Below are 27970 nucleotides of genomic sequence, written 5' to 3'. Positions count from 1 at the left end.
GGCGCGTGACGGGTCGTCAGGCCCTGTGTAAACAGCCCTGTAGACACGGTTTCTTACCGAGTTATCAGTAATCACAGGCAGGTTGCTGGCTAAGGCGGTAGTTGAGCCGTTTCTGTGTTCAAAGCGAGGAGACATGGGCACGAGTAAACATGGACTTGGTTTCGCTCAGTGGACCGGGGTCCCCAAGGTGCCCAGGTTTGCCGAGTCGTTAAGGAGGACTCACAGCTTTGATTTATTACAGAGAAAGCACATGGCAGAATTAGCAGAGGTGGGTGGGGAGAAGGCCAGGGCGACCGGGCGCAGGCTCCCCAGGTCCCCTCCTAGTGGAGTGACACAGGAGCACCAAGGTCCCCCGGCATCCAGTTCTGGGACGCATGAAACGCTGCCAACAGAGACTCAGTGCCCTGAGATTTTGTTGGGGGCCAGTTGTGGGCATTCCCTGCCTGGCACGCAGCCAAGTTCCAACCCACCCCCTCTGACTCCCCTGGGGGGTGTGGGGAGCCGGGGTTTAATGAACCACATTGTGGGCACAAATGGTCCTGGCGCTGGGAGCCCTTTGGAACTGGTGGTGGTGGGGACTCTCCCCAAATCCGAGCCCCCAGGGACCAGTCGGGCCAGCCGCGTCAGCAGGGCCTTGTGAGGTCAAGGTCGGCCTGCCGGGCGCCCGCCCCTGCACCCCGGGTCACTAGCTTTGCCTGGTTCTTTTAAGAATGTTGGGGAAGGAGGAGGTTAAAACTGTTACTTAAGTCGTTTTATCTGTAGATTTTATTTGTGCTGTTCTGCGTAGACTCAGAAGGTACTTCGTTTTTCTGTATCACAGCTGGATTTTTACGTGACGTTTCTCTAACGTAAAATTAATTACTTTAGTCATTTATTGAGCAGTATATACTGGTTTCTGTTGTAGGGTCAGGCAATATAGCACGGAGCAAGACAAATAATTCCACTTTGAAGCCCCGCTGTTGAGCTAAGGCAGTTTATTCTAAGGGTCCTGGTAGAGCCAGTTAGCCAGCCAGGAACCGTCAAGTACGCGATGCACACACACGGGCTGACCCGAGGGCCGCACTGGACTCAGCAGGAGTCGCAAAGGGCGCTTTTCCTGCTCTGACGTGTATTTGGTAAACGTTTACCGAACGCCTGCCGTGTGCCATCCCTGGGCTGTGTTTGCAGGGGGAGCTCGGCTCTTACTCTGCCGTGTCCCAGCGTGACAGCCGTCCGCCGGTTCCGTCCGTCTCAGCTCCAGTTTCTGTCTATAAGATGGAGACGTTATCTACACAGAGCTTTGAGGTTGGAATTGGACGAGCTGCCGTGTGGTGTCCGGCGCTGAGCCCGGACGGCGGGCTGCACCTAGGCAGTGCCGGCGTCTTCCCTGCAGAGTCTCCGTAAAATTCTAAGTGTTCTATTTGGGAAGATGAGAAACCAGGGTCACGTCGTGTGAGTCATTCAGTGTCGGCTCGTACAGGACTCTGCGCGTTGCCAGACGTGACGTGTGGAAGTTAAAAGTGGTCTCGGAAAAGGCCATCTCCAGATGTGGCGGGCTGGCAGCCTGCGGTCTCTTTGACCGGGACCCATGGGCAGCCGAAGCCGGGCCCCCTGGCGGCGTCTGAGTCCTGGGCACGCCAGGGCCGGTCAGTAGCTTGACTGAAACAACGAAACCGCACGCACACGGTTTTGCTCCCGATTCCGGGGGGTTGGACCCATCCTTGGTCTAGGCACCGGCTCCTGGCCCGTGAGAAGTGGATCGGAACAGTCCCCCAAGGGCGCACGGGCGTCCTGGCCCTCGGGCTGGGCCGCTGAGCTGTGGTCCTTTGAGTGGCACAATCTCGCTTGGCCGCTTTGTTCTGTGTCATCCGCTCTATGTGACGCTTCGATTTTGCCGGCAGGCGCAGGATCCGCATCTGTTGTGACGAGTTGAACCTCCTGGTCCCGTTCTGCAACGCGGAGACCGACAAGGCCACCACCCTCCAGTGGACCACCGCCTTCCTGAAGTACATGCAGGAGAGACATGGAGATTCGCTGAAGAAGGTGAGTGTGCAGGCTGGCAGACTTCCACTTCGGTCACTCATCGGTGTTCTATGTGTCCTTTCCCCGAGATCCCAAACTGCCCGTTTCCTGGCCCACGGTCACACGTGAGCCAGCCCAGTGCGCAGCGCTACTCATGAGTGTGCAACTCGGCGCTGGCTCACGGGGTAGCTGTGGCCTAGATTGTTCACTGAACCGCGGCATAGAAATGACGCAGGCGTCCGGTGTCACACCGACGGAGCGCCTGCTGTATGCAGCAGGTTGTGCTGGGCGTGGAGGGGTCTCCGAGACCCGTAGGACGTGACTTTATTTTTTGCCCTCAGAAAACTGAAAGGGATGAAGCAAGAGTAGCCAAAAAAAAGAAAAGGGCCGGTAAATGTCTAATAAATAATCTGCACTGCAGAGCACTCGGAAGGCAGCGAAGAGAGACACTTGCTGGGTGACTGGGGATGAACCCCGGGGCGTGCGGCCAGCACGTCCTTGCCCGCCTGCTCGGGGCTCCCACAGGACTGAGTGCTCTGTGAGTGTCCGCCCGCCCCCTCCGTGGTGGCTTCTGTGCTCTGCCGGGACCTTGGGTTCTGGTCTCAGAACTCTGGCGGTCGGCGCGATGAGGCCTTGGCAGAGTGGGCCTGGGCACCTGGCGGCGTCCTTGTCCCCGCTGTGTGCGGCCGCAGCACGAGTCTGAGCTGAGCTGAGGTTGGTAACAAACGTGGAGCTTTTTGAGAAGAGCCTCCTGCGTTTAGATCCTGGCCAGGCCCGGGAGCTGGTCCCCGTGGCCGAGGGCAGGCCCCCCGGCTGTGGGCTCGGTTCCTCCGCGTTGCTGCCCTCGCCTGTGTCACGTGACAGTTAACAGCTTGTGAATTACATGATTCTATCATATGCCTTATTTTCACTGTACGTTTAATTGCATTTTTAAGCAGTACTTACGTCATTCGTGGTCATTTGTAATGCGGCTACTCTTTTCACACTTTGTTAGAGGTAGACTTGGCTTATTTTAATAAAGCTTTTATATTTTCTTACATGATTTAATGTTTGGCTCTGTGTACCTATTAGTAAACTGTTGATATAATTCAAGTACGATGGGGGTGTTACAACCAAAAAAAATTTGCCGACGTGTATACATGTACTCAGAGATTAAGTGGATGGAAAACACGGATGTTCTGTTTTTCATGCGTTATGCTTCCTGGGAGTTGTTTCTGCGTCTGACTTCAGCGGCCGGAGTGCGGTCAGTTGGCAGTGTGTTTGGGGACTTGGAAAGAGCAGCGCGAACACGTGTGTGCTTCGCCGTTTCCTTCGTAACTTCCCCTTCCTGCGTGAATATTTTCGTTCTTAAAATGTAACACGCGAGAGTCTGAAGTGGTTTTCCTATTGTTTTAGTGCACGTTTCAGTCCCCAGATCTTCCCTACTCTACTCAGGCTTCTGCTTAATCAAGACGTGGGGGTGCTTTGAATGAGACGGAGACCCCACTGGCCTGGGGGTGGCCGTCACTGGTCCACGGTGCACAGCTGGCCACCCTGCTGTGGGAGGGGGCAGTGCCGTGGGGGCCCTGCCTGCGGGGGCGTCTCCAGTCAGGTGTCCGAGGCTGGGAAGGTTCAGGCAGGAGTGGCCGCGATCCGATGGGCATTTCAGAGTGATCACTCTCACCGCTGTGTGGGGACACTGGCCTCTAGGAGTGTGGGTTGGGGCAGGAGAGAAGGCAGAGGCCCTGGTCAGGAGGCCGCAGAGCAGCCCCACTGAGACTGGCCCGAGCATGCGCGTGCTGCGGGGTGGGGCGCACTGGAAAGAGAACTCGGGGTTCTGGCTTGAGCAGCCGGCTGCACGGTGCCGTTTGCTGCGACGGGAAGATGGGAGGGACAGTGGGGGGGCGCGTGGAACCCCCATGCCCAGGAGGCATCAGGCGGGGACATCAACAAGGGGTTGGATAGACGGCTCATCGTCAGCAGGCAGGTGACTGGCTTCGTGTCACTTTTCTGTGAACACAGCACACCCCAGCAGGTGGCGCCCATCTGCACGTCACACTCGCGTTGCAGACCTCAGGCGCCTTCTCCTCTGAGCTCTCTGCTCGCGTGTCCTCGGGCGTTCTGCGTGACCCGGTGCCATTGTCATGCCTCACGAAGCTGACCGTAGCTGTCCGGCGTTGTCTAACACCCAGTCACTGTCACATTTCCCCAGCGCGTTAGAAATGAGTCTTAGGGCGGCTTTTTCCCAGACGGCACCCACCGTGGGTTATGGTTTCGGCCTCTAAGCTTTGGCGACCCCCCCGCCCCGCAGTTTCCCGGCGTTGGGGTTTGGGAGGGGGTCGGTTCAGGAGCTGCAGGGTTTCTGAATTGCCATGATCCACTTTATCCATTTACGGTAATTTTAAATTCGACGTAACTGCAAACTTAAGAAAAGTTACAAAAATGATAAAGCAGCTCAGGCCTTCCCGAGCCAGCGGTCGTCAGCATTTTGTCCCCGTTGCTGTCGTGGTCAGCAAGTCTTTACGTTTTTCTGAACCATTTGATGGTAAACAGCAGACAGCACACCCTGCACACCTGAACACCCCAGAACGAGAACGTCATCTCGTAGCTAGAACGAGCGATCCCTATCGGGGCGTTTACTGCGGGCGACACTGTTACCAGGTCAGGGTGACGCCCTGATGCCACCTGTCGTCCTGTAACGTCCTCTGCAGCTTCTCCCAGGGGGACCCGGTCCAGGCTCATGGCCCGGGCGTCCTGGCCGTGGACCTCAGGAAGGCTGCAGGGCCAGTGTCCCTCCCGTCACAGCACCAGCGGGCACCCAGGGTGCTGCCACCCCTGTGCTTTGCGCCCCATCTTGTTCATCTGAACGAGGGCCCCCCACAACTTCACTTGGGCACCAGTCCCGATATTAACACACGTTCCTTCCCTGCTACTCCTGCGAGACCTGTTGGTCCCACGTCCCCTGCCAGCAGCCACCCACCTCCTTGCTCTCAGCGGCAAAGCTGAAGGACTTGTCTGTCCCTGACTCCTGTCCTCGGGCAACAGCCTGTGGCTACCCGACGCCCGTTGCCAGCGACGGGTGAGGGGACCGTGCTGACGCCCGCCGCCTGGCTTCCGGGCCGGCGCCCTCCCCGGCCGTCTCGTTTGCCGTCTCCTGTCCCTGCCTTCTGTGGTGGGTGCCCGGACGCGTCTGCATCCACTGACCCCTGTGTTCAGTGGGGTGCGCACAAACCCTCTCCAGACGGGCTCCCCGGCTCCCAGGGTGGGGGGACACGGCGTGGCAGACCCTTCGCAGAGGGACCGACACCCCGTTCCGAGCGGCAGGCTCCGCAGGCGCTCGTGGCACTGGGGTCCACTTTGCAGCTTTGTCCTAAGGGGTGCATTGGTCCCTTGTTCTTCGGTCATTCCCGAGCAGCGTTGTCCTGGCCCAGAGCTCTGCTCTCCCGAGTGTCCCAGCCACGCGCTGGCCGCCCGGGGGACCAGCCTCTGGCCTCGTTCCGGCCGCTGGGTTTTTCAGAGGACGGGGCAGTCGGCGGTTGTGTGTTCTCGTAATTTGCTTTTATGTGAGTTACTTTTCAGCCGCCTTTTCCTTTTCTTTTTTAAGGTTTATTTTTTCTGGTGTCTTGAGCCAAAAGTTTGCCTCCTTATTTTCGGTCTCGTTTTCTGCTCAGTGCATTCAGAGAACACCCCCCAGGCTGGGACGTGACGGTCCCCGGTCCCCGGGGGTCTTTAATCTCGATTTGCCCCCTCATCGTGGGAATTCTGTGAGGGTTGGTTGGCTCTTAGTTTCCCACAGATGTGGCGCTTTGTGTCTTTCTAAGAACAGCTCTTGCCTGTTCTTCACGCGTTTCGCACACTGATGGGCACTGGTGGCTGTCGAAGCAGTTTTGCAAGTTTGCTGAGCCCTCCGGTGAGAACTCTGACGCGGGCGGCTTTTTAAAGCTGCGTGGGCAGAGGGGGGCTCCCGTACCCCGACGACCCGGAGACAGCAGAGCCCTTGCTGGGCATGGACGAAATAAATCTGCCACAACCCAGCAACGGAGGGACCGATGACCTGACTCAGAACGGGGCAAGGACATGAGCAGACATCGCTCTGCAGAAGAGGCACGAGTGACCGGCGAGCCACAGATGCCTGGCCTCACTGGTCACTGGGGAGATGCAGGTCAAACCCCGGTGACGCCGCCTCACACCCAGTGTGGCAGGACGTAGAGAAGTTGGAACCCTTGGGACCGAGTGCCGCTGGGGCGTAAAACGGTGCAGCCCCGTGGGAACAGTCCGAGTCCACGGGGAGTCACACCAACATGGCACATGGCATTCACCCCAAAGAACCAGAGACCAGCGGACTCTCGTACCAGAACGTGCACAGCGGCCAAAGGCGGAAGCGGCCCGTGCCCGCCGGCAGGTGAGTGGATGAGCAAAGTGACCCGGACGGTAGGGCGGCCTCTGACACGGGCTCCAACGTGGCCGGACCCCGAGGACACTGCACGGTGAAATAAACGGGACACGAAGGGACGGTCCCCCTGGAGTCACAGAGCTCAGAGCCGGTGTCGGATGGCGATGTCGGTGGCCAGGGGGGCCGGTGTGTAACAGGGTTTCAGTTTGGGAGGACGAAGAAGTTTTGGAGCTAACAGTGGTGTTGGCTACATGACATTTTGAATATACTTAATGCCAGTGCATTAAAAATACACTCACAAACGGTTAAAATGGCAAATTTCATATGTTTAACCATAAAACATATACGAGCCTAGACTTAGCTGCGTAAGACGCAGGGCTTTAAAACACGTGGAGGTTCACGCACGCACGAGACGGCGAGGACACAGCAGTGCAGCCCCGTGTCCTGGGCACCCCAGCCGCCCACCGGCGGAGTCGCCGTGAAGCGCTCGTGGACGCCCCGCCCACGGGGTTCTGGGGGGGGCGCTGCTCAGAAGCAGCCCCGCCGCCCCCCACCCCCGCCGTCCGACTCCTCCCGGCGGGCTCCCCGCGGTCTTGCTCTTGGCCGACTTGAGTCGGGACGTTGCGTGGGGTTGGCGGCTTTAAATATCCTTCCGTCTGGAATGTCCCCTTTTCCTCCTCGCCACTTCCTTACTGCAGAGGCTGGGGTGCCGCCCTGCGGGGTGTCCCGCCCTCTGCCTTCCGCTCGCCCGGGACCCTTGTTCCCTAGAGGCCGCGAAGGCTCGGGTCGTCCGCGTGCGTTTGCTTCTCCTTTCGTGAGGTTGAGACACGTGCTCAGGGCCGGTCAGCTGAGCCAGCCACCAAACTGAAGCCCTTTGAAGAGCAGACAACCAGGCCACCGTGAGCAGGGACCCGCCGCCACCCGGGCGCCATGGGAGTCGGGGACAGCCCCCAGCGTCATGCCTGCCACCGCACTCAGCAGGGAAAGCACATGCTTGCTGTGGGGTGGGGGTGCTGGGTACAGAGCGCGCGGGTGCTGGAAAGCTCTGGAGACGGAGGGTGGTGACGGCCGCACGGCAGCGAACGCGCCTGGCGCCTCGGATTGCACACTTAGACGGTTACCATGGCGAAGTTTGTGTTGTGTTTCGCCGCCGCAGAAATAACAAAAGTAACTATAACTGCTTTTGAAAATATCAGATGGCTTTACAGTACGGTCAGAGATCTGTTGGGAAAATAAAGATACATGTACATGTAACGACATAGGGAAAATGTTCGAGTCCCTGTTTCCGTCACATATTTCTACAGGAGGTGACGGAAGTCTGAACGGCACCTTAGTTCAGCTCGCGATTTCTGCCGTTCGTGTTTTTGGAGACGGCCGTTCTCACGTCTACCAATCGCTAATGATCATTTCTCAACCTTAGGAATTCGAGAGTGTGTTTTGCGGTAAAACTGGCAGAAGGCTAAAGCTGACCAGACCAGACGCCTTGGTGACGTGTCCCACACAGGAGAGTCTACAGAGCAGCCCAGCCATGGAGATCAAGTGACCGGAACTGCACCCCGATTCCTGGAAGAAGACAGCCATCCCTCCGGCCCACAAACGTTTCCACAGCCGCGGCTCCGCGCTGACAGTCTCACTCTGGAGGGACGTGGCTCGAGTGGACGGGACCCCAGTGGGGACTCTGAAGCGCACTGTGCAAAGATACTTACCTAGAGCAAAACACTTACCCGTCACTGTCCCCTTAGACCGTTGGGGATGAAGACATCTTGACAATTAGTAAGTAATTTTTCAATTATCTGTCTGATTCCATCATGTTTTCTTAACATGATAACTTAAAAAATTAACACCCCATGTAATTTCTTTAGCCTGACAAGGTACATTGCTTTTTACTTATTTTATTTACATTTTAAATATGCCCCCTTAGCAACTGGAACAAGTTGAATTATTCTTCACTAGAAGCAGTTTGGAAATTTATTTCATTTGTTTATCGCCCCCACCCCCGTAACGATTCCAGTCACGTGGCACTGTGTTGCAAAGCGCAGTCCTGTTTACACCGTTTTGCTAGAGATTTGCCAGCAACGTCCTTTAAAGCTACCTTCGTCCGTAAGTGAAATACTGTCACAGTGGGCTGCTCCGCGCCCTCACTCCCATATTGAGTCATTACTTTTTGTGTAATAAACTGTAGTGTTTGGAACCGAGTTTTTCAAAGGAGTGGCTTTATTTATTATGATCGATAATACCGAAAGCCTTTAGTGCGATACAAAGTCACCTTCGATAAAGGCCGTCCCTCGGGGCGGGTGGGTTTGTGCCCAAAGGAGCAGGTGAGTCAGACGAGACCTTCGTGGGGAGGGAGCGGGACTGTGGTCTTCATTTTTCGTTACACGCGGCCAGGCATCGACCTGGAGGCTGCTGAGAGGTTCTCGTCTCGTGGGGACGCAGGACCTCTGTGTGCGCCCCGCGTCCGTCTCAGATGGTGGCTTTAGTCTCACTGCGAGGGCCTGCGTCAGAGGCGCGAGGTCACAGCTGGGGGACCGCCAGCAACACACGGAGATGGCACTTCCACGGCAGCTCGATGGAGGACACGTTCAGGGTCCGAGAGTCCAGTCGCTGCCGTGGACAACGTGGCGGGACGTCCTCTCGACAACAGAACGTTGCTGACCCCTGGGCTGTCCCTCCAGAGCCCACTGCTTAGATCGGCGTCACCTTGTCACTTCCTTAAGTTGCGTTCTAGGAGCTTCGAGCCCCCGACTTTTCCCCGCCCCCACCCATCACGGCTCCTTGGCAGGCTGAGGTGTCACAGATGCCGGGGGTCCCCTGAGCACCGACGGCGCCGGGAAGGCCAGGGTCGCCCGGCAGCCCGGGCTCGCCGTGGGCCCCGTCTCGGCCGTCTTTGCCAACGCCAGGCACGCCCTGTGGTCCTGGGGACAGACCGGGAATGTGAGTGGACGCGGCGAGAGAGCACTCGGCATCCACCCTACGTTTCCATTTCACCAGCTTGCTCCCCAGCTGCGGGCGAGGCCAAGGGAGCAGGGCCCAGGCCCAAGGTGGGGACGGGTGTGGCAGGTGCAGGGAGAGGTGCAGTGGACCGGCCACATGGGCCCCGGGTTGTCCTGAGTGTGGCAGCTCAGACTCGAGCAGGGACAGTGGTGCCGCGTGACGGAGGGCCTGGACTGAGCCAGAGGGGGCACGGCGGGGGCGAAGGAGGCTCCCCCATCGGGTGGGGCCCTCAGTGGCAGGTGAGGGCAGCTAGGTCAGCAAAGGGGAAACGGTGGGGTGTGGCCTCCAGAACTGGGAGATGGAGTAAACACGGGGGCACAGGGGAGCCGAGCGACAGGCATGTGCCTGTGAAGCCAGGTGGCCTTGGCCTCCCAGGTTGTGAGTGCAGATGACCGTGACCCTGGGACCGTCTCCGAGGGGCCTGGGGGCGGCTTTCGCTGGGGACAGCTCTTGACAAAGCATTTATATTCGACATTAAAAATGTAAACGTTCAGGATACGTGTGGGTCAATTAGGAGAAAATTCTGCTGGAGTTTAACTGAATTAGGTGCTGGGCGGCTTTAGTTGAATAGACTTTAACCGGATCGACTTAACCAGAACAGGGCAGGGCCTGCTTGCCGATCAGACGATTACGTACGGAAGTGACTACTGAAGACGTCGCCAAGCTGGCCTCTGAGAACGCTCTGCCGAGGAAAGACGGTGTCCCTTTGGAAGCCACCCAGCACCGCCCCGAGTAAAGCACAAGTGTGGAGAAGATGCCAAGAAGCTAAGCTGTTAATGGCCGTGGCCTCGTACCTTGGAGGCCCTGGTCTCCGTCGGGCCCGTCCAGGCCCACGCCGGCCGAGCCTTTGTCTCCTCTGTCCCCAGGGCTTCCTGTCAAAAGAATTGACATAGGTGTGTTTAGGATACGAGAGACGTCGGCACGGGCCACATGGCGCGGCGTGGCCCGTGCCGATGGAGTTTAGTGTGTTCGGGGCCACGCCGTTAGCGGCCGAGTGTGCCCTCCGTGTGCGTCCCTGCCGCAGCAGGACCTGGCCCGCGAGTTCGCTAGAGGCGCCCAGCGCCCTCACGGTGCGAGTCCAGCCGTCCGCCTCCCGCGGGTTCTGTCTTCGTGGCCCGCGTCACCGACAGGCGTGCTGGTGTCCCGTTAGGAAGGCCCGCCGGTCAGCCTGTGCTTTGTGTGACACTGGACGCAGACGGGTTATCCTGGAAGTACGTTCCTGGCAAAGGGAACCTTTCGTCGGCGGTGACACGCGTGAGGCAGACGGCACAGTTGGGGGCAGTCTGGCCGCCTGGCGCTGACAGGTTGACGCCAGCTTTCTCTTGGCCGTTTGTCAGCGTGTCCTTGTCTGCCCTGTCACCAGCTGATCAGTGTGAGGCCCGGGGCCGTCTGCGGGCCCATGGGAACGGCCTCCCCATGGGGCGCGTTGGTTCCGGTGCGGTGTCCCTGACCTGTTGTGTCCCCAGGGGGAATGGGAGCTCAGCGAGAACAGTGGCTTTTGCCTGAGGACCTCCAGAGCATGTTCTCAGCTCATTCCCGGCCACCCTCGGGCAGCCTCATGCTGCTCTCCTAGGGAGGGACTGGGCTCAGGGTGGCAGAGCCACCCGCCAGCCTCCGGGGGGGACAGCCCGTCCTCAGGCAGGCGGCGAGAGGACGCAGCCTGCGACCACACCTTCACGTGGTTGTTGCCCTGCTGCACCCTCGAGAGCCAGGAGAGGCGACTGAAGCTGATTTTGAGTCTTATTTTCAAGTCTTAAAGGCATTCAGAGAAGAAGGCCCATTGGGCTTCCTGAGCGGACGGCCGCCGACGTGAATAACGTGCGGGCTGACGTTGCAGCTGGGACGAGGAGACGAACTTGACGTGTTCGCCCCTGGTGTTGAAATTATTCAACCTCTAAGCACCTTAGTGCCAGCGCAAGACCCCTTCCTCCTGCCGAAGAGTTTAAGCTCCACTAACGGACGGAGAAAGTCACAGAATCCAGCTTCCCTGGGGAGCGTTTTCCTTAAGCTATTCTTCAGAAATGGTCGCTAAGCTGGAACAAATTGGCATCGTGACCTTTAATCGTTCATTCGGGCCCCGAGCTTGCCGGGCGGGGTGGACGCAGGCGCCGTGGCGGCAGACTGCCAGATTCCAAAGCCACTGTGGCACGTGCAGGCTGTCAAGGCTCGACGGCGCCAGGCCCCGAAGCGCGAGGGCCCAGCTGGCCTCCACCCCATGCGGTTTCTGGCGCCACGTGTACCGAGAGGGTGGGGGACATCGAGGCACCTCAGATATGTGTCCAGCGCAGGTCTTCACAAGGCCGGTCAAGGCCAGAACGCACACTGGCTCACGTCCAGGTGACTTCGGGTCCCCCTTCTCCCTCGGGCTCCCTTCCCTCTCTCGTCCCCCTCCGTGGGGACGTCTGTGTGTAGGGGTGGGTGGCACACTTGGGGCCGTGCAGTGGGCCGACCGCACTCACCTCTGGGTCCGGGGTCTCCCAGCTCTCCGGTGGGGCCACGGTATCCAGGGGGCCCTCGAGCGCCGGGGTGACCGATGGAGCCGGGGGGCCCCGGGGGGCCAGGGGGGCCGGCTGGTCCGGGCCGACCGATGGAGCCCGGCGCCAGAGGCTTCCGCAGGTGAGCAGCTAACTGCGCGATTTGCTCTTTGGGGAACAGAGACGCGGGTGGTCATTCACTCGGGGAGGCCTGCACGGCGCTTCGCGGGGCTGTCTGCCGGGTGGTCCCGCTCACGGGCAGCCCCATGAGCCAGACCGGGGAGCCTCCTGTGTCTGGAGCACCTTAAAAATCCCGTGACTCGGGGTGGCCAGATGTCCACCCGTCCCTTGTCACGGTTTCCTTCAGCGGACACTTAGAACACGGCCCGTGTGCCAGCACTGTGTGAGACCCTGTGGGAGGGGCCTCCCCCAGTGCAGAAGCCAGCCCCCCAAGACCGTGGGCGCTGGGCCAGCCACAGGGGGTGGGGGGTACCCCCACATGGGATGCGAGCACTCACCACTGACCAGCCCCCCGCACAGCTCCCTGATGCGCTGCTCACTGGCTTCTTTCCCCTGAAATTCACCCCGAAAGTCCGTCAGCATGCTGGGGGCGCGCTAGTACCCACGAGGCACGCCCACTGTCACACCGACACGGGCAAGGGACAGCACGTACCGGGACGCCGGGTTTCCCGGTGATGCCAGGCACGCCTTGCACGCCCTGGAGGCCCACGGGCCCAGGGGGCCCGGGCATGCCCTCCACGCCGCTGGTGCCGTTGGGACCCTGGATGCCTTTCGGGCCCAGCTCCCCTCGGCTGCCAGACTAAAGGGACACACAGGACCGCGTGGGTCGGAGGCCAGCAGGCCCTGCAGCTGCCACCCCACACTGCTCCCTCTGGGCCAGCGAGGGAGTGAAGATTCGTGCTGTGGGCCGGGCTGGTGGAGCCAATGGGTCCTCTGCCGGCCACTCACCTCTCCTTTGGGTCCGACAGGGCCACCGGGACCCTGCAAAAGACAAGATGCGTGTTTCAGCGACTCGCGTGTTGTTAGATGCGCGGGAAGTGGCTGCTGTGGAAGTGACCTGCACGTCGTTAGCTGGGGACGAAGCAAAAGCCAGGCGTCCGCGAAGCAAAATGTCACTGCCTGACCTTCCAGGTACAGTTTCTATGTCGCTGAGACTGTCCCACCCTCTGGTGCTTTCCGCTCACTGTCCCCGAAGGCATTGCAGTGACTGCGTGGCACTTTCCCGTGTATGTGCCTGTTTGTTCCTGCTCTGTTCATTGTCACACTCAACGCCGAGGCCCCCTTTCCCCAGCTGTGCCCTCACGCGGCCGCCCAGGACCGACTTCTCCGTGGCGCCATCTGAGCGACAGCCCAGACAGCACACTCTGCTCAGGCCAAAGAGCCGACTGTCCCTGTCGAAGCCAGATGGAGCCTCCAGGATGAGGCTTCTCAGCCCACACGGCCTGGCCAGAGCGGCGGGTTCCCAGGGTCTCCTGTCAAGATTGTCTAGGGATTCGCCACAATGCACACGGCACGCACGCTCGCTCGCTCGCTCGCTCTCTCTCTGTCTCTCTGTCTCTGTCTCTCTGTCTGTCTCTGTCTGTCTCTCCTTCTCTGTCTCTCTCTCATCTCTCTGTCTCTGTGTCTCTCTCCTGTCTCTTCTCTCTCTCTCTCTCTCTCTCTCCACACACCACCCAGGTTAACTCCATTGGAGCAGGGTGCTTTCAGAGCTGGGCTGCTTCGTGTCACTCAGATCTGAGAAGCCTGAATACAAATTTCTCTAGCCCTTAGCTCCAGCAGCGGGACTGTCGACCAACCCAGTGTTTCCGACCTGACCTGCATCTTAGCTCTGCAGAAGCAGTTTTCCTGTTAAAACTCAACAGTGACTAATTCACACTGAAAGCCCCAGGTGGCCTGACCGTGCAGACTGTGTCGCTGGGCAGGAGGCGAGAACCCCATGGCCAGGCCCACAGGACAGCACAGGCCCCGCCAGCCGCCTTTCGGACGGGGCAGTGGCCTCGCTGGCCCAGCGACCCACACCCCTTGGCGTGTCGCCCTCCCCGTGTCTGTGGGCGCTGCCTCCCCAGCGGGGCCCTGAACGCAGCTGGCCTCTTCCCAGGTGTCGATGCGGTGAGGGTGACATGCTCACACTTACCAGTTCGCCTTTGTCCCCAGGAAGGCCATCGGAACCTGCAATACCCTAAAACAACACCCCAGAGTTAAAAGGACAGGTCACGCCTGAGGCTGTTCCCACCGTGGTGACAGCTGGGGCCTGGGCACCAGCCAGGCCCAGGGATGCCAGGCTGACACCGACTTGACACCAACCTCGGGTGGGTTCGCATTGTTCTAGGTCCTCGACCAGTACAAAGGGTCTGTGCTGCTGGAGGTGACAGCGGGGGCTTGGGGACGCAGGCCCTGCCCGGGGAAGCGGATGGAACCCAGACTCGCCCTCTCACGGTCACTCTCCCATGAGGGTCCCAGAGGAGCTGCTCAGGCCAGCGGCAGCTACTGTCCACCCGGAGCCAGCCGGTGACGTCAGGCTGGCCGCTCTGTCCTGGGCCCTGGGGCCTGGGTCGGTGGCTGGGTGCTCAGAACTGTCTCATCCTGGGGGGGGGGGTGGTAATATATAACAGCCAGCGGAAGGAGAGCTCTACATAGGGCCTAAAGCTCCTCCGGGCCCCTGTGGAAAAGGGGAGGCTGGCATCAGTGTGTGGGGACAGGATTACGTGCCCCCCCTATTACCTGGGCCCTGGGGCCCGAACCGTCTCAAGCTGCGTCATTTAGCCTGTGTAGACACCTGCCTCTCTTTCTGGCTTCTCACAGGTGGGCTTCCCTGGCACAGGGTGGTGCTCACCCAGGACCATGTGACAGGCTGGGAGGCAGAGCCAAGCTCTCTATCTCCCACCCGAGGGGCTAATGGGGTGGGCAGGCCTGAGATCAGCGGGGCTCACCCCGAAACATGGCAGTGCAGATGGGAAGTGAATCCATGGGAGGCACAGGTGCAGGCCACCGAGATGGCCTCAATGTAGCCGGGAAGTGGTGGCTGTGGCAGCCTCGCCCAGCCTCGGCCCAGGCGTGGGTGGATATCCCCACCTGGGATTTCCTGCCGCTGTCCCCCCCGGAATATCTGGAAGGGTAGTCCGGTCCCCCGTCTACAGGCGTCCAGTGTTCCAGGAACCGGCTGGGGCTTGGTGGCCAAGTCACAGGATGACAGGGGTCCTCACAGCGGACCTACTAGCTCTTACTAGACCACTAAGAAACCTCGAAAAGTGAGACAGAGGGACCGTCAGTCACAGTAATGTACAGTGGTGGTTTTCGCTCATTTTAAAGCACCGCGACTCTGTGCCCAGTGAGTCCTCAGCCGAAACCCAGCAGCAAAGTGGCTGCCTCTCCCTCCGCCCCACGACGGGGTACTGACCCTGCGGGGCCTCTGTCTGTGTGTCCCATGGGACTGTGGACAGGGACATGACACCCTTGCTGAGATGGCCACTTACCCGGTCACCCACGCCGCCTCGGAGGCCCTGGGGGCCTGGCAGGCCCGGGTCCCCCATGCTGCCCTTCTGGCCCTGCAGATAAGAACCAGCCGGTCACAAGGGGGCCCAGCAGGGGCCCCTTCCTGCCGGCGCCCCAGGGCTCACTGGGTGCAAACCTTGGCCCCAAACCTTACTCACCTGGAAGCCTCGGACACCAGGGACCCCGGGGGGGCCTTGTGGGCCTAGAGCCCCCTGAAAGTCAGAAGGAAGGTGTGAGTCTAGCCCGCCTTCCCCGGAAGCTGGGCAGACACAGGAGCTGGTCCCTGGCCCTCTGGCCCAGTTGCTGGGGACAGAGGTGGGGGCGGCATCCTGGAGGGTAGCTGGGGGGTCCCAGAGGTCATCAGGCACACCCCGAGACCTCATGCATCAGCCAGGTGGCAGGAGGCGATGCCCAGGGCCCTCGGGCACTATGGCTGGTGGTGTCATTATCTTCATCTACAGTGGGGACGTGGGGCTTGGGGAGCTTCCACAGCACCTCCCAGGGCCCGAGGCTGGGCTGTCCCCTCAGCACGGACGTCTCGATGGCTAGAAAGCTCTCAGGCCTGGCCCTCACCACCTCCCACCTTGCCTAGGCTTGGCCTATTGACGCATCCAAAACACCACCCCAGCCTGCACAGAAACTGGGTCACGTGGCAGGGGCTCCAGGCCCATCCCCCACCCCAGGCTCACCCCCACTCACCGCTGAGCCCCTGTGGCCAGCCTCGCCACGCTCGCCAGGCACGCCGACGTCTCCCTATACACGAGAAGGCGAGGGAGGGAGGGAGGGCGAGTGTCGGCAGGGCCTGCCCACTCAGGTGGGGGCAGGGGGGCGAGGGCAGAGGGTACTTACGGGGACACCGGGCTCTCCCGAGGGGCCGGCCTCGCCCAGCTCTCCAGCTCTGCCCTGCACAGAAAAGAAGGCCGGTGCCCGCTCACAGAGCCTCCGCCCAGGACCTGCTGCCGGCCTCTGCCCCGCCCGCCCCCGGGGAAAGAAGTCACCTACCAGTTCTCCCTTCTCGCCCTTGGACCCTGCTCGTCCTGGGAGACCCTGCGGGGCAGAGGGCGGAAGGGTCAGAGCCGCCACATCCACGGAGACCACCCCCCAAGGGTGAGGGGCACTGGCAGCTTCCCTGGCACGGATGCGCAAGCCCCACTCAGGGACCCACGGGAGAAGCCCTGTTCTGGGAGCACCCAGTGGCACAGTCCCAGGGACCCCTGCGGGGCACAGGCACTCACCGGCAGCCCGTTGGGACCCTTCTCTCCTGGGGCACCGTTGCGACCAGCGTCACCCTGCGGGAGATTCGGGGCTGATGCGAGGCCGAACTCCTCGCAGACGCTCCTCCCCTGCAGGCCGCCCGCGGCATACAAACCTTCTCGCCATCGAGTCCTGGCACGCCGTCCCTGCCCTCCCTGCCTGGCATGCCCTGGGGACAGGGGACAGGGGACAGTGTGAGGCCGGAGAGCGGCCCCCTTGCCCCCTCACCCCCAGTCCCGTCACCCTCCAGGCCGCTGCTCCGGGCAGCTCCCTTCCCCGTCTCCCTGAGCGAGTCTCACGGCTCAGCGGCCACTGGCGACCTGTGCGCCCTGACACTCATCAGGTGCCTGTGGGGCCATGTACCACGCTGCAGCTCTGCACAGATGCAGGTCCCCAAGGGAGGCCCCCAAGGGAGGTCTGGTTTACAGATGGGGACGCTGAGGCTCGGGCGCCCGAACAGAAGGCACAGCCCCGTGCGGGGAGGGGGCGGGAGAGCAGTTTCCTTCATTCTCCGCCCTCAGCCCTGCGCAGAGGGGCCACCAGGGCCTGTCCTCCGGGGGAGGGACCCAGAGGGTCTGGACTGAGCGTGGGCATGCAGCAGGGACAAGGGGCACGGGCACAGAGGGCGGGTGCCCACACCTGTGCCCGCCGGTCCTAACCCCACACGTCTCACATGCTCCTGACCGCTGGTGAGATCCCCCAAGGACCCCCGGCACTGCACGGTCAGTAGGGCCACAGGATTGGTGGCCTCGTGAAAATGCTGCAGAGCATTAGACCGAGTGAGGGCCACGCGCCCCTGACGCCAGGGACCATGGGAGGAGGACTCCCGGGGGACGCAGGTGCCGACGGGACACAATCAGGTCGGCCGAGGCTGCCGTGGCGGCCACAAGCACTCACCGGCTCCCCTCCAGGCCCGGCCACTCCAGGGAGCCCCTTGGGACCAGGTCTGCCCTAAAAGACACGCAAGCCACGCAGTTGGGACCACGAGGAACACTCCAGATGATCTCACAAGTCCTGGGCGGGCCCGGGCAGGGGAAAGCTGCGTTGGCCGATCCCAACTGCCAGGGACCCATCTAGGATCCTGGACACTGCAGCACTGCACGGCCACCTCGTGGGCCTCTGGTCACTAGTCCAGGGGAAGAGCTGGCTGGTTTGGAGGCATTCACAGGCGAATGCCAGCTTGGGGTCGGCCACTCTGGGGCTTAGTCTCCTCTCGGCTTTGCTCACGTCCGCTCGCTTAGCCTGGGAGCCGTCGTGTTGTTCCGTCTCCCAGCTGGGCAAGGTCGAGGACCGCCCAGGGCCTCCTGACGAACGTGCGTCAGTGGCCAGAGCTGACACCCTGTGGTCTGATCCCACGGCCCTGCCCAGACGCCCCGCGTGCCAGATGACAGGACCTTCAAATAGCCGCTGGGGAAGTGGGCACGGAGCGAGCGGGGGACTCACGTGCCCAGTGACTCGCCCCAGCCACCCCGGGAGAGGGCAGCCGCCCCACGTCCCCACGTCCCCCTGCACCCCGTAGAGCAGGTTCTCAGGAAGGGCCCAGAGAAGCAAGCTTGTTTCACTTACGAGGTCACCCTTGGGGCCACGGAACCCCTCTGGGCCCCGTTCACCTCTGTCACCCTGAAAGGACAAGGGGGACAGGGACAGAGTCAACTACTCAAGAAGCTAGGAGAGCCGGACCGAGGCGCGACTGGCCAGGGGCAGTCCCAGAAGTGGTCCGAGGGGGCAGAACTGACCCTGCTGAGGGTCACAGAGGCCAGAGATGGAACCACCTCACGTTACGTCCAGAAAGAGAAAGGGCGCGACCCTCCCGCGAAGGACAGACAGACTCCTCTGGTAAACTCACCCAGGTGTGCCCACAGGCACCTGCCCAGGTGTGCCCACAGGCACCTGCCCAGGTGTGCCCACAGGTACCAGCCCAGGTGTGCCCACAGGAACCTGCCCAGGTGTGCCCACAGGAACCTGCCCAGGTGTGCCCACAGGAACCTGCCCAGGTGTGCCCATGGGACGGCTTAGCCCCTGAAGGGCCGGAGCAGCCCGGCGGGGCGGGGGAGGCATCCAAGTGAGGAAGAGGAAGGGGAACCGAGAGCCTGGGCCAGCATGGGCCCCCCTCCAGCCCAGACTCGCACGTACCGCTTTCCCAGGGGCTCCTGGGATGCCGGGGGGCCCTTGGAACCCGATGGGACCCTGTGGAGAGAGGGAGCATCTGGGCCTCTCTTCTGGAGCCTGGCCAGCACCCCCACGGGCCCTAGACCGTCTACAGAAGCCCCCCCGCGCACCCCACCAAGCACCCCCAGCAGGCCCTGCCCCAGTTAGCCACCCGGTGGTTCCCAAGCCCCCTCCCACGTTTGCCAGGGCCTCTCCCGTGCCCAGTCCCCTGGACTTGAGCACAGGCGTCTTCATAGCCCGAGCTCGGGGCCACGAGTGAGGAGCAGCCCAGAAGCAGCCCCCGCAGCGGCCGCTGTGAGGCCCAGCACTCGCAAGCCCACCTGCGTCTGGAAGTGGGCCCCCGACTGCCTGGCCTGCCCTAGGGGTCGCCACAGCCCCCAGGTGCAGGCGGCAGGGGCTGGCGGCCTTACCCGGTCCCCCGGGGGCCCAAGTGGCCCTTGCAGTCCTCGAAGCCCTCGAGGGCCCTGTGGGGAGAGAGCTGGAGATGGAGCCGGGGCTGCGGCACCCGGAGACGCACAGCCCCCAGGGCCGTGGAGGGCCCCCGTGTTTTCCCTGGAAGCCCCCCACCTCTGCTCAGGCCTTGGAGGGTGCAGGCCTGCAGCCCCTGGGATCGGCGGCCTGGCAGAGGTCGGACCCTGGCCAGAGTCCTGTCTAGGTGCTGGGGGACTGTGCCTGCAGCCCCGAGATGGCCGGGGGGACTCCCAACCGCATCCTCACCCTTTCCGGCCCCCGCCCCCACTCACCTGCAGCCCCACAGTGCCCGGGACGCCAGCGGGCCCAGGGGGGCCGGGGTCGCCCTGCAATGAACATGGAGGAAATGGTGGTGAGCATTGGCGGGGTGGACTGTCCCAGCCCCTCGATGCCCACCGGCCCTGCCCCCAACTTCATGGCTGAGTCTCCCAGGCCGAGGGGGCATGGCTCTCCTCCATGGCCTCTGTTCCAGCAAGGTCCCCAGCCATCCCCCACATCTCCTCCCGGCTGGGGTGGGCCCCTGTGCTGCCCATAGGGCAGTCTGGCCCCTCGCACCACATTAGAGGGCACCTGGCCTCCCCCCCAGCCTGTGGGTGAGGGCAGAAGACGCCCACCGACAGTGGCTACAGGGACAGGGTGGCAGGGACTGCTGGGGACACACTGAGCTGAAGCCTGCCTTCTCTGGCTGCGGTGGGGCCCGCCAGAGCTGGTTGGAGGGGGCGGAGTCTGTCCAGAGGCCAGCCGGCCAGCAGGGGAGGTGTGCGGGGAGCCGTTCGGTGTGTCCCCGATGCAGCCAGCAACTCCTCTCCTCCCACCCCCAAGAGCCTCCCCTGTAGCTGCCACCGCCGGAGCGGACAGCCCGGCATCGCCCACGGTACCTTCTCGCCGTCTTTGCCGACTTCTCCTTGCTCCCCTTTGTAGCCGGTGGGTCCCTGAAAGCCAGCGGTGGGTGACGAGTTGCAGCCTGACCCCCCAAGCAGCTTTGAACTGAGGGCCCAGGGCTCGCCAGCCCGGGTTGGGGAACAGGCCCAGTGGGAGGGGCCAGGGAAGGGGCTGGGGGCCGGCGCCAAGGGAATCAGCAGGGTTGACGGGGGAAGGGGACAGAGCAAGGACCCCAGGCAGGGTGGGAGGACCCCATCTCCGCCTCCCATCTCAGCCCACACGGGGACCAGGCTGCCTCCTAAAGGCACGGAGACGGGCTCGGGATGAGTCACCCTACGGCCACCACGCACCTTGAATCCTGGCATTCCTGGGGGCCCAGGGGGGCCGGGCGGGCAGATGGCCGGGCACTATGGGAAACCAGAGTGGTCAAACCCCTCCCCGACAAAGGGGCCCTGAGGTGGGCCATCCACCCAGGCGAAGGGGCCTCCTGGGGTGCCCACACAGGACTCCATTGAGTGCTGGCCACAGGGTGTGGCCAGGCCCTGTAGGAGCTGGACCGCAGCTGCCAGGCTGCTCCTCGCCCGCTTGGAGCCCTCAGCCTCAGCACAGATGCTGGGCTCAAGGTGGCTCTTCACAAGCGTCTGAGGCTTCGCAAAGGGGCCTTCTGCCCACGCCCAGCCCCTGCGGCATCCTCACCACACCAGCGTGTGGACAGGGATGAAGGTCCTGGATCGTCCCAGAGCCAGTGCCACGACCCCCACCCCAGCCGCTTGGCCGGCCCATCAAGGGCCCAGCCATTGTCCTCGTTCTGCAGGCTCCGTGCTCGCCCTCTGGGACATGGGCGAGGGGGGCGGGAGGGCATGGGGGAGGCTGTGGGGGCCCCTGCGCTGAGCCCCGTCCCTAGCAAGCCTGTCCCCAACTTCCTGCGATGGGAGGGGACAAGCCATCCTCCAGACAGTCTCCTCCCACCAAGAAGGCGCCCCCAGCCCCTTCCCAAAGGGCTGCCAGTGCTCACCTGAAGGTCAGTGGCACCTTCGGGGACGACCCCTGGGTGACCCTGGAACACAGAGCCGGCTGGCTGTGACGCTGCCCGCCTGCCCTTCCCCTCCCTCCCCCCGACCATGTGACTTGGGGACACCAGGGGACTCTGGCCTTTCATGTGGCATAGACAGTCCTAGGTGCTGCTGGCCCAACCGCCAGGCACATGACAATGACAGAAACCAGCTGCCCCAGGGACAGGTGGCCACCAGACCTGAGCCCTGACGATCCCCAAGTCACTGCAGCCTGGACTCAGCCGGCTGCGTCTGCGGAGCGTCCACGCCGGCAGTGGACCGGGGCTGGGGCTCCCAGGGACAGGGAATGAAGCCCACCATGCGGTCACCCATGCCTGCGGCCTAGGCCCAGTACTTACAGGGGGTCCAGGAGGTCCTGGGGGGCCGGGCAGGCCTGGGAGTCCAGAGGGTCCCTGGGGGGCGGTGTGTGTGACTTAGATGGAGCAGGCTCAGCCCCCACCCGAGGTGAGGTGGCCAGCTGCTCCCAGAGAGAAGCCTCCCTCAGTTGTGCCCCTGAGGGGACACACCCAGCTCTGCCCACCTCCCAGACCTGGCCTGTGCCAGCGTCCCCTGCGGTCCCGAGGTCTGGCCTGTCCCTCTCCCTGGACGTCAGCCACGGCTCCCATCAAAGCCCACAGGGAAGGTGGGGGGAGGGGAGAGGGTTCCAGACGCTCCTGCCCTGGAATCTGGGTCGGTGGGGAGGGCACCCGCTCCCACCACTGGGAAGTTCTGGGGCAGCCACTTACCGGGGGACCCCGGAGGCCGAGTCCACCTGGGAGCCCGCTCACTCCTGCCTCTCCCTGGGGGTAAAGACGAGAGATGGGGTCTGCACCCAAGGGGCTCCAGGTAGCCCCGGGGGTTCAGAGCCGGCCCCTGGTCCGCATGCAGGGCCAGTCTGCCCTCTCTGAAGGGGCGGAGACCTGGGTGGGGCCAGGTCTCTGCCCCTGGAAGCCCCACCCCCAGCCCTGGTTTGGGACCTGGCGGCCAGGTTGGCTCCAGGTGTGGTGGGCATGGTTGGCTGGGGCACGGGCTGTGGATACTCACGGGGGGTCCAGGGAGGCCTTTGCCCTGCAAAGCCAAGCACGTGGGTCAGAACTTGCTGGGGACAGGCTGTGCCCGCCCACCACCTCCTGGGGAAGGGAGCCTCAGGGGACAGCGCCCGGTGCAGGACAGCCTCCTGGAGAGAGGCCGGCCCAGGGCCCAGCACCCAGAGGAGGCCATGGGGGGTGGCAGCCAAGCGTGCGGGGTGCTCCTCTCGAGGCTCCTGGAGGACCCCACCCACGTCAGATGCTCGGCTCCTCAAACCCCCACCAGGAGACAGGATACTTACCCCCAGGCCGGGTGGTCCAGGGGGTCCCAGACTTCCCTGCCGAAGGAAGGCGGGTGTCAGGCTGGACTGGGCTGGGCACCCGCCTCGGTTCGCAAGCCCACCCCCCTCCGTCCCCAGACACTCTACAGCTCCTTTGGAGAGGGGGTCCTGGCTTACAAGACTGAGGCTCCAGGAGTGGGAGGGCTCTGATGCCGGAGCCACACAGACCGGCCGTGAGGCGGCTCCTCCAGGAAGCCTTCCAGTTCGCCCCCCCTCGGAGGTGGCAGACCTCCACATCAGCCCCCATGGGAGGGAGCACTGAGCCTCGGGCAGCCAGGCCCTGTCTGCCGCCCCCTGCATCTTTGCCCTAAGGCCTCCCCCACCCGTGTGCACCCCCACCCGTGTGCACCCCAACCCTAGGTCTGGAGCGCCCTTCCCTCCACCCCTCGTACCACAGAAGGACCAAAGGGCTGCTGGCCACGTGGCCACTCCGTTTTCGGCTCAGAACACTCCTACAGCTGAGACCCCAGAGGGCCGTGTGCTCACGGCCCGCCCGGCCTCTGTGCCCTCTGCACCCCAGGACCAGGGACGGTCCTTCTCATGGGGGAGGGGAGGTGTGCTGGGCTCAGAGGCCGCCTTGTTGGAGGGGCGCTGCTAAGTCAGGAAGTGGGTTTTGGTGGATGACAGATTCAGGGAGCAGCTAGGTGACCCCGGCCACAGGCCTCAGGTGGGCACAGAGGAGCAGTGGTTCATGGGGAGGAGGGGGCTCAAGGGCCAGTCACCCCTCAACTGTACCAGCCTCCCCCACACAGCCTGGATGCCGGGTCGACTCTGCCCAGGAGTGCGTGTGGGAGTGGGAGGCCGGGTGAGGTGGTACTGGTTGAGAGCTGGCAGTGAGTGTGAGGTGGGGACGGGTGGTGCTGGGTGGGGGGCAGGGTGGGTGTGGGAGTGGGGTTGGAGTGGAGTACTGGAGGTAGGGGGGCAGTGGGTGTGGGGTCAGGGACCGGGTGGTGCTGGAGTGGGGGGCCGGGTGGGTGTGGGGTCGGGGTTGGGTGGTGCTGGGTGAGGGGGCCCTGTCTCTTGAATCTCCCGTCTGGGCCAAACTCCTCTGTGGATGGGAGACACCTGGGATTCGCTTGAGGCACCCACTTTGCGTCCCAAATTCCATCCCTAGTCAGTCAGACCCTAGGGGAGAGGAATGGACTCGAGGGGTCACGCCCACCAGAAAGGACAGGCCCAGCCCCACCCCCACTTCCCATGTGCGGGGAGAACAAGCCAGGGGCTTTCCTGACTGCACCCCTGGGGTTTGCTGCCTTGCACGCCTCTCCCTTTCATCCCCTGTCCCCCTGCCATGTCTACAGGCTCCGGGGGAGGCAGGGGCAGCCAGTGCCTGGAGCAAGCGTGGGAGTCGGTGAGCCCAGCAGGCAGGAGCGTCCACTTCTCAGACCCCTCCAGTCCCCGTGGATGGCCCTGAGCCCTGAGGACCAATGCGCTGGCCTCAGAGGGGCCTGGACCGTGGGCGTTTGTCCCCAGATGAGCGAGGGCTGGGGGGACTTTCACCTCTGCTGTGGGCGGCTCTGTCCTCGGCCGCCTGCCCACCTTGGCCAGACTTAGGACTCGGGCTCTGGGATAAAAGCCAAGGGCGCCCTGCTGGGGCCATCCGGACTCTCCCGCTCCTGCTTGACAAGGCCCAGCTGGAGAAGAGCAATTAACCCTGACCCCTGAGGCAGGGAAGGGGCCCCGGGCCTGGACGGGGTGGGGGGCTCTTGGGGTGAGGGGGCTGGGCAGCAGGGCACACTCACGTCCACACCCGGCAGTCCTGGCAGCCCAGCCTCTCCGGCTCTCCCTGGCTTCCCCACGGCCCCTCTCAGTCCCTGTGGGGGGGGGCAGAGGTGTGAGCGGTGGCCTTCACCCAGGAGTCAAGTGTGTTCCAGTCAGGGGCACCCCCCACCCCCACAATCCCAGACAGCTGCTCTCCACCGCAGAGGCCAGTGTCCAGACCCGACCTCCTGGGGTCCCCCTGCAATCCACGTAGCCTTGGCAGACTTCCCTCCCAGCCACCCGCTTACTCAGCCACCTCTGTAGGTAGGACACCTGCCTGGGCGCTTCGGCCCCCCCAGCTAAGGGCTGGCGGGTCCCTCTGTGGGACCCCCAGTGAGCCGGGACCGAACAGCTCTGCGCGGGCTCACTCGTGGGACCTCTGACGGCTGCCCAGGTGGGCTACGGCCACCCCACCCCCGGCCCGCCCCGGCACCGACCCAAAGGACGCTTCAGAGCCAGAACTCGCCCAGTCACAGGGAAGCCCACGCACTCCCTGCCACCCTCACTGGGCCCAGCCCCATTCCCAGGCCCCTGAGGCCACCCCTCCCACTACCACAGCAGGACACTCACCGGAGGCCCAGGCAGACCTGGAGGACCAGCTTCTCCCTGCAGAGAGGAGGCGCCCATGTGTGAACAAGCGTCCCCTGAAAACCCTGCCCCAAGGAGCAGAGCTGGACCCCAGGAGACAAGATGGGGGCCCCTCGCCCCTTGTCCATGCCCGGAGGACTCCTTCCTCCAGGGCCAGGCACGAAGGCAGGCACTGGGGAGAGGGGCCAGCTGGACAGACGGGCTCCCTCCCTGCATGGCCCACACAGATTTCGGGGACCACTTTGCGGGCTGAGACACGGCCCCAGGAACGAGGGAACGCATCATGACGCTTCAGACAGTGGGATGGGACAGCTGGAGGGCCTTCCACTTCCACCTGGTCAGCGGGGGCAGCCCAGGCCCTGCCCGCAGGCTAGGCCTCAAACCCTCTAAGAAGCTCCCAGGCCAGGCTTTAAGTGGAAGGATCCGGAAGGAATGACGGGCTTGTCTGATTGGCTTGGCCTGGGAGGCCTGGGGCACCAGGTGCCTGGTGAGAAGCATGGAGGAGGCTCAGGGCCGCTGAGGACCGATCTGGGGGGCTCCACCAGGGATAACATGGGTGAGGAGAGGCTTAGAGGGACCCCCTTTTCATGGAGGGGGCTGGATGGGAGCGGGCTGTGGGACTCCAGCTGCATCCCCACATTGCTGGCCTGGACACCCATCGGGGATGCCACCTCCAGTGCCTACCCGAGCCCTTCCGAGGCTGGCTCCAGCCCCCAGTGACCCCCAACAAGACCCCCAGAGGGGCCGGCCCTGCACCGCTGCCCCCAACCCCCAGCATACCGGGGCAGGGGCCCTTCGGGGACCCAGAGCTGCACGCCTCAGTGCCCACACATCCACAGGTTAGATCACCATGCAGCCCCCACCTGCCCTGGGGATGCAGTCGAGTCTGTGCCCCAGCGTCTCACACCCCACAGGGGTGCTGATGGCACCCCGCCCTGGGAGGCAGGACCTAGTTCTCACTCCATCAGGCTCAGGGTTTCGGGGCGGCTGGGGCCAGAGCTAGAACTGCGCAGACCCCTCCCCAGCCCTTCCCGTGCCCCAGACTCACGTCAATGCCATCCTTGCCGGGCTTCCCGGGGGGCCCTTGGGGGCCAGGGGGGCCTCGAGGCCCCACTTTCTGAAATGGAGAAATGCTGTTAGGCTGCAGGGAGGGTCGGCCTGACAGAGTGACCCCTCTTTCCTGTCTGGAGCAGCACGGGGGCCTGTTACAGGGGCCATGACCCAGCCAGCCTCGGAGACCCCAGAGCGTCCGGCCGTGGCGGCACCCACTGCCTCAGCCCTCCAGCCAGGCGGGGCTGCGTCCGGAGCCTCGGGGAACAAAGCAGCTTCGTGTGTCTCGGGTGGTGGTGGCCCTGGCAGTGGCTGGACTTGGGCCCGGAGAGGGTGAGGTGGTCTCCCGGGCTCGCCCCAAGGAGTCCCGTGTCCGTGGGACGCCATTGGCACCCCCGGCTCACTAGCTGGCCCCGGGGGGCTGGCTGCAGGGTCGTCCCTGGTACCCTGGCCGCACTGCTGCACCCCTGGCCCATCGCCCCAGCCCGCCGCTCGCCCGTGGCCCGTGCTCACCTGAGCTTGGGTCCCGGTCAGCGTCCCGGCCAGGAGCAGCCCCAGCAGGAGCAGGGCCAGCGCGGGGGCTCTGGCCATGGCTGCGCTCTGGCTCCGAGTGCCGCCGGTGGCAGCGACGCTGGGCTGGGGCCCGGGGCTCGGCAGGCGGGGCGGGCCGTGGGCAGCTCGCCAGTTCCCGCCCCGGCGGCTGTGCACAAGCCCCCCATTCAGCAGGGCCACCTGGGCGGGTGAGGGCGCCTGCCTGCCGCGTCGGACAGGGGCAGGAACGCGGCGCGGCGGCTTTTTTTTTGGCCGGTCTCTGAGCTAGAATTATCCCGGGCGGGCGGGCGATGCACACACACGCCTTTCAGCAGAAAAAGGAGCGCTCTCTCTGGCCCCTCGCCTGGGGGGTGCGGGGTGCGGGAGGGGGGCGCGCTGGGGGCTCCCCCCCTACGGGAGGGGCAGCCTCAGCCTGAGAGCTGGGGTGTGGAACTCACCTGCCCCTCCCACGCCTTGGGGCCCCGCCTGCCCGGCTGGGAGCACGTCCTACCCCCAGGGCCTGCTCAGGCTTCAGCTGGCCGAGTGGACCGTCCGCAAAGGCCAGACTCAACAGCACTCCCCACCTCACCAGAGAGCAAGTGGTGGGCCTGGCAGGGGAGAGGGAGTGCCACCATGACACAGCGACATGGCCCACGGGGACTCCGAGGCTGCTGTCAGCTCTTTCCGTCTCTCCCGAGCCTCAAGCTCCGGATTTGGGCTTCACCCTGGGAGGACGGGGAAGCCCTGGGGTCCCTCACTCGTCCAGGTCACCCACCTCCCAGCGAGCGCAGCGCCCTGCCACACCCCCAGGGATCTGAGCCTCCTGAGGCCGCTGCTGGGAGAGCGACTCAGGGCTTTGAGAGGTGTGAATTCACCTGGGAGGGGTGGGCGGCCCAGAAAAGGGAGCCTGGAAGCCGTGGCTGAGCTAGGGACCTCGCTATTGGTCAGGCGCCTGCAGCTCCTTCAGGCCCGGCCAGGCCCCTGGCTGCAGGGAGCGTGTGAACGAGGGGGGTCTGTGAACGGTGTCCTGAGGAGCGAGAAGATTCTCTCTCCAGCAGTCGGAGCTGGCTGGGGAAGCCGCCCTCCCCCACATCAAGGCTGGGGCCTGGGGAGCACCCTGGTCTCCACCGGCTCTCCCCCGTCCCTCCCGCCGGGCCCCACAGCTCTGCTCCTGCTGGACGGCTCAGAGAAAGCCTGGCTGGCCTTCACCTGCTGCGACCTGGGCCCGGCGTCCTGCCCCACCCCCAGCTCCTCGCACAGCCCCCCATTCTGCTGCTGGGAAGCACTCCACCCCCTGGAGAGCTGGCATGGTCGTGGCCGAGGGCTGGGGGAGGTCGGGGGCAGAGGCTTGGGGGTGGGTGGACCGGAGCTGCCTGCCTGGCCCTCGGTCCCCACCGCTGGACACAGGCCCCCCACGGCCGCTCCGAGGGGGTGTCCTTCTCATTCGAAACTTCTCCGTCTGAACTCGGACCCCATAATGCTATTGACT

At 63.5% G+C, this 27970-nt stretch overlaps 2 protein-coding genes across 5 annotated transcripts in view; one reads left to right on the top strand and one right to left on the bottom strand.

The window, feature by feature from the left end:
• Positions 1–8568, top strand: part of TCFL5 (transcription factor like 5) — a 12213-nt gene extending 3645 nt beyond the window's left edge. For 2 of the 4 annotated variants that reach the window (XM_039864773.1, XM_039864772.1), the window contains exons 5-6: positions 1881–2022; positions 7794–8568. In XM_039864773.1, the coding sequence (XP_039720707.1) occupies positions 1881–2022; positions 7794–7916 (265 nt within the window). In that variant the 3' untranslated portion in view covers positions 7917–8568. The other 2 variants (XM_039864774.1, XM_039864775.1) reach the window with 2 other exon arrangements.
• Positions 8369–27970, bottom strand: part of COL9A3 (collagen type IX alpha 3 chain) — a 22857-nt gene continuing 3255 nt past the window's right edge. Inside the window, exons 6-33 of the mRNA XM_039864914.1 lie at positions 22513–22548; positions 22227–22250; positions 21929–21982; positions 21542–21595; positions 21146–21187; positions 20481–20537; positions 20127–20180; positions 19521–19574; positions 19188–19241; positions 18742–18795; positions 18175–18228; positions 17506–17559; positions 16724–16777; positions 16590–16643; positions 16357–16401; positions 16204–16257; positions 16054–16107; positions 15513–15566; positions 15136–15407; positions 14935–15028; positions 14167–14187; positions 13997–14041; positions 12811–12843; positions 12515–12661; positions 12360–12414; positions 11827–12009; positions 10162–10239; positions 8369–9288 (exon numbers count right to left, since the gene is read on the bottom strand). Coding sequence (XP_039720848.1) covers positions 9098–9288; positions 10162–10239; positions 11827–12009; positions 12360–12414; positions 12515–12661; positions 12811–12843; positions 13997–14041; positions 14167–14187; positions 14935–15028; positions 15136–15407; positions 15513–15566; positions 16054–16107; positions 16204–16257; positions 16357–16401; positions 16590–16643; positions 16724–16777; positions 17506–17559; positions 18175–18228; positions 18742–18795; positions 19188–19241; positions 19521–19574; positions 20127–20180; positions 20481–20537; positions 21146–21187; positions 21542–21595; positions 21929–21982; positions 22227–22250; positions 22513–22548 — 2025 coding nt within the window. The 3' untranslated portion in view covers positions 8369–9097. The remainder of the gene's footprint in view (positions 9289–10161; positions 10240–11826; positions 12010–12359; positions 12415–12514; positions 12662–12810; positions 12844–13996; positions 14042–14166; positions 14188–14934; positions 15029–15135; positions 15408–15512; positions 15567–16053; positions 16108–16203; positions 16258–16356; positions 16402–16589; positions 16644–16723; positions 16778–17505; positions 17560–18174; positions 18229–18741; positions 18796–19187; positions 19242–19520; positions 19575–20126; positions 20181–20480; positions 20538–21145; positions 21188–21541; positions 21596–21928; positions 21983–22226; positions 22251–22512; positions 22549–27970) is intronic.

This window comes from Pteropus medius, unplaced genomic scaffold (genome assembly GCF_902729225.1).
Source record: "Pteropus medius unplaced genomic scaffold, Ma_sr-lr_union100, whole genome shotgun sequence".
NCBI classification, from domain to species: domain Eukaryota; kingdom Metazoa; phylum Chordata; class Mammalia; order Chiroptera; family Pteropodidae; genus Pteropus; species Pteropus medius.
The sequence above is the reverse complement of the archived record's forward strand: the minus strand, read 5'-3'. Positions and strand labels throughout refer to the sequence as shown.